Source organism: Mesoplodon densirostris, chromosome 8, assembly GCF_025265405.1.
Source record: "Mesoplodon densirostris isolate mMesDen1 chromosome 8, mMesDen1 primary haplotype, whole genome shotgun sequence".
Taxonomy (NCBI): Eukaryota; Metazoa; Chordata; class Mammalia; order Artiodactyla; family Ziphiidae; genus Mesoplodon; species Mesoplodon densirostris.
The window spans coordinates 14,941,994-14,951,597 of NC_082668.1; the positions used below are offsets into that span (position 1 = coordinate 14,941,994).

At 44.5% G+C, this 9,604-nt stretch overlaps 1 protein-coding gene across 1 annotated transcript in view; it reads left to right on the forward strand.

Annotated features, from left to right (window-relative positions):
• Positions 1–8,580, forward strand: part of WDFY1 (WD repeat and FYVE domain containing 1) — a 46,408-nt gene extending 37,828 nt beyond the window's left edge. The window contains exons 9-12 of the mRNA XM_060107098.1: positions 2,930–3,031; positions 4,573–4,703; positions 6,208–6,316; positions 7,103–8,580. Of these exons, the coding sequence (XP_059963081.1) occupies positions 2,930–3,031; positions 4,573–4,703; positions 6,208–6,316; positions 7,103–7,162 (402 nt within the window). The 3' untranslated portion in view covers positions 7,163–8,580. The remainder of the gene's footprint in view (positions 1–2,929; positions 3,032–4,572; positions 4,704–6,207; positions 6,317–7,102) is intronic.
• The last annotated feature ends 1,024 nt before the right edge of the window (positions 8,581–9,604 follow it).

A 9,604-nucleotide genomic window follows, 5' to 3' on the forward strand; every position in this document is an offset into this window, starting at 1 on the left:
TTAGAATGAATCCTCTTGAAATGAGGACTTTATTTGGAGCTAGTCGATCACGGAATGGATACTGTTTTATACATTAGTTCAAAGTAGATGAGCGCACCAGATAGCAGCAGCAGTGCATTGGGGTTATTCTTGTTACATCATCTTTGTCCAGATTAGGCAGATGGAACAAGATGGAGAAAAGAGAGTGAAACAGAAAACTTGATTAATGTTCTCTTCAGCTCTTCTCAGCATAAAAGAAAACTTTGTCTCCTTAGAGAATAAGCATTTAATAGGATGGTTCATGATAGCTTACACCGTAACACTTAATTCTATTAAAAGAAACAAAGTTATGGGTATTTCTTATATCAAAATATGTTCCAAAAAGTCTGTTGATTTCTGAGTTCATTTTTTCATTTGTTATCTCAAATTATTTTAAGCATATTTTTTTCTTCCCTCATGCCCCTCTGCCTTCCCGCTCAGCAAAGTAATATTCTTTCCTAACCCTTAGGCAGAAGCATGCTTCCTAAGGGCAGGAACTCAGTCCCCATTGGTTGTCATACTCCAGAAACATGTTTGGAGACCCTGACATGTTGAGGTGAAAAGGACCATGTCCAGAGGCTGTGTAGAGCGCAGTGGACGAGTGCAGGGCTGTGGGCTGGACTCTTGGGTCTACTGGGAGCTCCACCCACTAACCAACCATGGACAGTCGATTCAATCTCTGAGCCACAGTTTCTTTGCCTGTAAAATGGGGAGAATGTTGCTCTGTATCTCCTAGGGTTGTGTTGAAAATTAAGCAAAATATGGCATATAAAACCCTTGGCACACACTGCTGGACTTACAAGGCCCTTTGTATATACCAGGCATTATGCAGAACACTTCGCCAATGTTGCCTCATGTAATCCTCACAGCCTTATGCGGTGTATCCTTCTATTTGAATATCACTGCCGTGAATACGTTTTTGCGTTCATCTTGTTCCACGGGACTGTTCCTCACATGGGTGGTATTGCAGGAGTTAACACTGGCGTGTGTCACAAACATAAGACTAGACAGTGGCCCCTGCTTTCCTTCCCCCTGCGATTTAATGTCCCCACGTTGTTGGCAGCAGGGCCCGTTGTGTCGTTGTAATCACCGTTTCTCCTTCAGGAGCATTGTTCACAGGCAGTGTTTTCAAACCACCTTCTCTCTTCCCTGGTCACAGAAACAAGTAATTCTACATCAAGTGGTAATCTTCCTCACGGAGGTGCGCATCTCTTTATCACTCTTCCTGTCCTCCCTTCCCATTTCCAACATTAGCGCAGTTATTTAAAGAAACCTCTCCTCTGGGCTTCCCTGGTGGCGCAGTGGTTGAGAGTCTGCCTGCTGATGCAGGGGACGCAGGTTCGTGCCCCGGTCCGGGAAGATCCCACATGCCGTGGAGCGGCTGGGCCCATGAGCCATGGCTGCTGAGCCTGCGCGTCCGGAGCCTGTGCTTCGCAACGGGAGAGGCCACAACAGTGAGAGGCCCACGTACCACACACACACACACGAAAAGAAACCTCTCCTCTGTCTCAGCCCACTTCATTCTGTTTGTGAGTGCCTTACCCCCCGACCCCTGAAAGAAAGACCTTTGTAATGGCTGTCCTATCTAAAATAAGGAATAAGAAAGCCAAAAGTTTTGATGAAATAGGAAACAAAAAAAGAAGTTGGGAAACTCATTCTTTAAACCACCAAAAGTCCCTTTTCGAATCTCTGTAAAGTTGACCATCTTCACTGCATATTTTATAAGGATCAGTGTAGGTCAGTTCCTGTGGTTGTCCCATCGTCTCCTCTTATCAGATACATTTTTCTTGAGTGTTAACTTTCAAGATCAAGAACAGATTATTTCTTACTTCATGACCTTTGGTTTAATTTTATGGGAATAGTATTTTCCATTTTTATTGCACGTATATGACGGTACATGATTGAGGTTAAGTAGGCTTTTAGCAGGTTCATCTTGTAATCGAATACAACTTGTAATGTTTTGTTTAGAGAAGTATTTTCTAAGTTCTGAGTGAAGTAATTTTGAGGCCTAATTGCCCCGTTTCAACAAAAATTCATTGAGTGCCTACCCTGTGACAGGCTGAACGTATTTAAAGATGAAAAGACCAGTGAATAATTCATAGATTAGTCGAAGGGGCTGGGGGGAGGAAATGTGCATAAAGAATTGCAGTGCAGGGCTTCCCTGGTGGTGCACTGTTTGAGAGTCCGCCTGACGATGCAGGGGACACAGGTTCGTGCCCCGGTCCGGGAAGATCCCACGTGCCGCGGAGCAGCTGGGCCCGTGAGCCAGGGCCGCTGAGCCTGCACATCCGGAGCCTGTGCTCCGCAACGGGAGAGGCCACAACAGTGAGAGGCCTGCGTACCGCAAAAAAAAAAAAAAAAAAAGAATTGCAGTGCAGAGAGATCACTGCTCGAATGGGGGTCCGCAGGCTGGCTGTGCGGGCACAGGGAGGGAAGGGCACCACTCCGGGAGCTGGGAATGGGGGCGGGGCAGCTCATCTGTCTGACACGATGCCCCGCCCCGAAGATCTCCTGTTGGTCACCTTGTAACCCCACAAGCCTTCCCAAGTGGTAGTTCGTCAGGTTCTGCAGAAAAGGTTTTTGCTCAACTGGATATAGTTACCAAACAACTTTAAAAACTTTGGGCATAAAAAAGAAGTGTATGAAGACAGCTCTTAAGAGTTCATAATGCAAAATGAACTACTCCCTCCTGTCGCTAGATTAAAAGTGAACAATCCTGAAAACATGGCAAAAATGATAAAGGTGATTCAAAACACAAACATAATATTGAATATGGCAACAGCTATAATATATTGAAGAATTTGAAAAAAGGATAACCCCACCAAAGTCTGGAACTGTTGTATTAATTTCTGGCAACTCAGTGTAAACAGGCAGACTCTCACATGTTGGGTTTCACTTTCTCGTCCCCCAGGCTCCTCAGTGGTTAGAAAGTGACTCTTGTCAGAAATGTGAGCAGCCCTTTTTCTGGAATATAAAGCAGATGTGGGACACGAAGACACTGGGGTTGAGACAGGTGAGTAGCCAACATCGAGTCATCACTGGGTTATGTATTTTGTTATTTATATGATTAATCTGTCATTTTGTTTGGGATCACACTTTTCCCTGTAAATGCTGTTGATTCCTACCTTTGTGGTGTCACCATCATCGTGTGACTGACCATGAGCTGGGCCTTTCCCAGGTAATAGTGAGACTGCTAGCAAACTATGCCACTGCTTGTCCTGCAGTGGAAAAGCCGGGATGCACAGAAAACCCTGGGAGCCCGTTCGTCAACAGATGAAAAAGTTTTGAGTTTAGGACTATTACTTGTTAAAGTCAGTGTTTGTACTAGCCCAGCACAAAATCAGAATGAACTAAGGCGTCTAAGCCTAAAGCTTGCACAAACAGACAACAAGTAACAGATTAGCCCTCACTGGAATACTCTGACACCAAGAATTTTAGATTATTCATAAATTGTTCCACATAAGTGTACCTGGAGCATTTCTATTAAGCACGTTTCAAGTATGTACTGTTTTTTATTTTTTTTAATTTGTTGAAGATACATGTCCCAAATAGCCTACAGATTTCAAGGAAGCGCTTAGAACTGGTTAGTCATGTAACACTAAAGTTCTACAAAAAACATAGTTCTTCAGTAGCCTTGAAGGTAGCCACTCATTCAGATTGAATATGAATTTGTGCAGATAAGTAAAAAATAATGCAATTTTATTCCTTTTATTACTGGTTGCACCTCTCTAAGGGACTGACAGAAAGTTTATGTGTGTTAATAAACTTTCTTTGACTTTACTTATGAAGCTACTCTACAGCAAGGTCAGGTATGAGACTGGCAGGCAGTGCAGGAATTGTTTTAGCATTCATAACATTCTAATGATTGGAAATAGCACCCACATTGCACCCTTGGCCTAGTTTTCGCAATGCATGTCTGGTGGTAACTGATGTGTGAAGTAGTCTCTACTTCAAAGGAAACATGAAGAATTAATTTTAATCTTATGAGTTAACAACTAGTGATAGAGAGAGGAAAGGTGTGGGTCATAAGGCTTTTAGTGGTTTAAAAATTATATATGTTAACATTAGTAATAATAACTGGGCTATTTTGGAATGTTCTTGGTGCTTATTTCCAGAATCACAATTTGAAAGATTAAAAGAAATAGCACAACATGATTATAGGTATCTGTTTCTTAATGAGGGCAAATTACATTTAAGACTTTATATCAACACTTTTCTCTGTAATAAGAATAATTTTTCCCTCCTGAAGTCTCTAGCCATTTGGGTTCCTGAAAGAGCTTGAACTTGGTCTTAACAATGTTGTTTATGGTCGCCTAGGCAGATAATATGAGTGAATAAAAACTAGTATTTGACCAATAACAAAGCAAAGATATTTGGAAATCCTCAACGGGTGCTGATATTGTCTGCCTTTGGCGTGTTTACTGATACATTGAATTGGGGGTGATTATAATTCGAGGCACATTGTCCCAATTCCATTTCCCCTACTCTGAAGTGAGGCCACGGGCATTAAAACAAAAGGTAAACTCCTCCTTTTCCTCCTTCTGGTCCCCGAAGCACCACTGCAGGAAGTGTGGGCAGGCTGTCTGTGGGAAGTGCAGCAGCAAGCGCTCCAGCTACCCTGTCATGGGCTTTGAGTTCCAGGTCCGCGTCTGCGATTCCTGCTATGACTCCATCAAGGACGAGGAGTGAGTGTTTGCTTATCTTTATCTTTTTGTGGGTCCATCTGCAGTGGGAGAGACTGAGAAATGATACAGATACATGGTTGACCCTTGAACAACGTGAGGGTCAGAGGTGCAGCCCTCTGCGTAGTGGGTAACTTGGGTATAAAAAGAGTTGGCCCCTCCTATCCATGGTTCTGCGGGTCACATAGTGCTGTGGTATTTACCGTTGAAAAAACTCTGGGTATCAGCGGACCTACGCCGTTGGAAGCGTGTTGTTCAGGATCCCCTGTATTTCTGCCCACTCGTTTATCCCTTTCATAAACAGTTTCTAAAGAGAGGATTCTGCCCTAGCTTTATGACTTAAGACAAGTTTCTCCCAAACACTGTGAGAAATGATGCTGCTAAGACCAGTCTGGCCAGGAGCCCCCGCACCACTCGGGATGCTGTGAGGCTCAAGGCCGTGTGCACACTGATGAGTGGCTGAACTGGCGCCCTACAAAAGCACCCCGGTTTCCACCTGTGCACACACACGCATGGAAATTTTATTTGTGGGAAAACTCTGGAGACCCCTGTTCTCTCTTCCACAATGATCCGACCCAGCAATCTGTTCTTAAATAACTATTTGTGTGTAAGACAAGTCTGTCTGCCCTCCATTCTCTGCTGATGCAGGCAGATCCATTTGGACAGAACCAGCATTTTATTTTACTCCTTTCTTTTATTTTTATTAATTTTTGGCCGCATTGGGTCTTTGCTGGTGCGCGCAGGCTTTCCCTAGTTGCGGCGAGCGGGGGCTACTGTTCGTTGCGGTGCACACGCTCCTCATTGCAGTGGCTTCTCTTGTTGCGGAGCACAGGCTCTAGGTGCGCGGGCTTCAGTAGTTGTAGCACGCAACTCAGTAGTTGTGACGCACGGGCTTAGTTGCTCCGCGGCATGTGGGATCTTCCCGGACCAGGGCTCGAACCCGTGTCCCCTGTATTGGCAAGCGGATTCTTAACCACTGCGCCACCAGGGAAGCCCTCTTTTGCTCCTTTCTGGATCGTCTTTGAAAGTAGCAGACGGACATACCTTGGTGGAGGCCCAAGTAGGAAAGCTAGAGCGGCAACACTGGTGTCAGTCAGGGAGCTGGAGATGGGGCCTGTGTTGCTGCGGGCTTTGGAGCAGAGTGAGGGTCAGCGTGCACAGGAGTGCTGCTTCTCACACCAGGGTTCTGAGGGAGCCTGCGGCCTGGCATCTCATGCAGTGTAGTCTTGTCCTTATGTCTAGGAAGGCACCAGCCTTTCCACTAAAAAAAAAAAAAAGAAAAAATATTTTGGTTATTTTGGGAGTTTTAGAAAATCTTTTATAAAACAGTCTTGCAACTTATCATGCTTTCTATCATCCTTTAACTATAGTTTTCAAAACTGTAGCCACACTTTTAGGAGCGAATTTTGACACTGTTATCGTATTTCCTCTCTGTTGCTAAGAAAATTCACCCCTTGGCTCTAGAAACAGCGGGGTGAGTTTAAATGGTCTCTTTTCTCTCTGCTAGTCGGACTTCTCTAGCAACCTTTCACGAAGGAAAACATAACATCTCCCACATGTCCATGGATGTTGCTAGGGGCCTGATGGTGACCTGTGGGACCGATCGCGTGGTAAAGGTAACCTGCCAATTAGCACCTCAGTGTACACTGCTCCACCATCACGCTATGAATGTGCATAAGGCATTTCTGATGGGCAAGCTCGCCTTGCCTTTTGAGGAACAGCCTATAGCCACGTGGAAACCTGGAAACAAACTGCGTGTTGGTGAGTTTCCACGCACTCGGTGGTGTCTCGCTTGGCCACGTCGGTCTCTCCAGGTGAGCCAGTGAGGGTCTGGCTCACCTCTGTCACTGGCTGCACTGAGCCAGCCCCAGGGTCCTCCCTCCCACTGCCTGGCCTTAGCTGACCCCTTTCTCTGATCACTCCTTCCCTGGCTATTGATCCTTTCATCCTGGGCAGAAGGCTTCCCACGTATAAGAAATAACCACACGCTTTTTTATTAAATCCCTGGGTGGCTAACGCAGAAACTGAAAGTAAGTGTTTTATCCTAGTACCACTCTTGAGTTGTAAAACTATGACATAGTTTATTTCATCATAAAAAGAAAATGGGCTTTTCCCCAGTTGGGCTTTTTATTAAAAATAAAAGTAAATTTATAGTAAAACATCATTATGATGTAATTTGCAGGTGTCTAGAGAGATACTGCTTATAAGCTTTTTTCATATTGTAGCCGACCACGTTGTTTCGCCGCTATGTAAATCTCGAGAAGGTTTTGTAGGGAAAGAAGGGAATGAGTGATGTTGGCCCCTTTGAGAGTGTAACAGCTGTCTGTGCTCAGTGCCAGCAGCGCCTCCTGGGGGGCCACGTGACCGGTGCTGCGTCTCCAGGCCTCCCCCTTCTCTTGCAGATTTGGGACATGACGCCCGTGGTGGGCTGCAGCCTGGCGACTGGGTTTTCTCCACATTGATCCGGGAGCCGGGCGGGGTCTGTGCCTTCCCAGCAGCAGCCTTCACCAAACACGATGCTTCCCTGTAGCTCCACAGTCACTGTCATGTGGATGGACAGCAGCCACTAAAAAAACAAATCAACGTTTTTAAAAAGAAAAAAATGTAAAGGTGTGTTTTGGGGCATTTGTGGAAGTACCCGCGGGATGTAGCGGGTCCCCGAGGAGTGGAGTTAACCCCAGCGAGACGTCCTCGGGAGTGGTGAGCTGACGCGTGCTGAGGCAGTAATTGAGCACGTGAGAGTTCCGGAGGAAAAATTCTGAATGGAAGAGTTAAAGCCTAGAACTTTCTTCAAGCAATTCCAACTACAAACACACTTCCCCCCAGACCTGCTGGGCCCGCAGGGGCTCCCATGCTTCTCTGCAGGCAGAGCAGGGGTCAGGGGAGGAGGACTTTTTCTCTCCCTTGGGGGCTGCAGTGGGACTTAGGAGCCCAGAGATCCTCCTCATCTGCTGGCAGTCTGTGAATATTCTCTACCCCTAGTCACTGAGAAACGTCTTAACAATATCTGTCCTCTCCAGGTAGTGCCATGTCCGCTGTTAGTGTGTGGCCCACTTCAGTTGTTTCTCGTCCCAGCCAGCATGTCGTGGGCGAGCTATCAGATTGTCACTAAGAGAGCTGTACAGTTTCTATACTAACCAAGGCAGTCCACACTCTTCCCTTTCCCCCAGATGTGCTCTGAGGACAAGACGTTTCTATGGTGCTGTTAACACGGGACTCACACAAGCCGCCTGACTTTTTCTGATTGCAGTCAGTGATGACTAATGGAAAACCCAGCTACCAGCATGACTGTGATGGGAAATGATCAGTCCATTCCATGGAACAGCCCAGTCCTCCTAAAAGACACAATCTATTTGCAGTTTCAAGATGAGTCCCTGTGATACTGTGGCAATTTAATAGACACCTCAGAAAAGAACTCCAAAGCTTTTTAAACTAGGTTGACTTTTAGTTATAACTTATTTCACAGAAGGAAATCGGTAATCCAGAGCAGTAACTGTTAACCAGGTCCTGCACAGTAATTCCTAACTTGTATCAAACGGCATTTTAAAAGTTTTTGGCGACTTAGTACCAGGATGGGGCGGAGGTAGGGAATGGGGAGCCTGTCTTTTAATATTCAAATATCTATTTGTTTTTAACAGCAAAACATGTACCTGTTACTTTAGGGCTATGGAAGTGAGTGGAGAGACGTCAACTTTTATTAAGGACAGATTTTAAAATAGATAGCAAAATTATTTTTGTTAGTCTTACTAATGGATATTGAAAAAAACTACTGCATCGCTTTTGGGGAATCATATCAAGACAACATCATTCTGTATGATATAACTAAGGGACTAAATATTTTAAAATAACAGCTGTTAATTAAAATGGTTTTTTTAACATCTTTATTGGAGTATAATTGCTTTACAATGGTGTGTTAGTTTCTGCTGTATAATAAAGTGAATCAGCTGTACATTTACATATATCCCCTCCCTCTTGCGTCTCCTTCCCACCCTCCTTATCCCATCCCTCTAGGTGGTCACAAAGCGCCGAGCTGATCTCCCTGTGCTATGAGGCTGCTCCCACTAGCTATCTGTTTTACATTTGGAAGTGTATATATGTCAGTGCGACTCTCTCACTTCGTCCCAGCTTACCTTTCCCCCTCCCCGTGTCCTCAAGTCCATTCTCTACATCTGCGTCTTTATTCCTGTCCTGCCCCTAGGTTCATCAGAACCTTTTTTTTGTTTTTAGATTCCTCCTTATATATGTGTTAGCATGTGGTATTTGTTTTTCTCTTTCTGACTTACTTCACTCTGTATGAGTTTTTTTTTTAATAATAGTTTAAGACAGGCAGTTAAACTAAGATGTCTTAATGGCCAAGTGGCACAAATAAGGAAAGGAGGTCAGGCACATCATGTTCTAGAAGGGTCTGCAGTAGAAGTCGACTTTGTTGCTCCTTGTAATTTTTGTGTTATATCACCTGAAAAAGATGTTTTCTTTAAAAATTTTTACCTAGTAAAAATTATGCCCTTTGCATAATGTCTGTTACCGACATAATCCAGAAGAAAACTTGAGTGATGGTAACTTGAATGGCAGTGTTGAATGTTAGCTTAGTTTAGTCAATGGTTCAGCTCATACAAAGGTGCTATCCTGGGGATTTTATGAAGTCCTGCAGAGAAAATAGAACATGATCTATCCCTTGCCATGTTGAAGAGTGCCGAACTGTGGTTTTGCTTTCCTTTAACCTCTGTAAAATGTGACTTTATGATGTCTGTGGTAGACTGAGCAGAGTTTCGCAGCTGCTGAGAATATGCCATAGCTTTGAGACTTTTTTTATTTTAAAAAATCCTTAATGAAAAACTCAGTGTTTCATAGAGAATATAACGCTGATATAGCGCTTCCTAAGGGGTTAACCTAAGTCAAGGAGG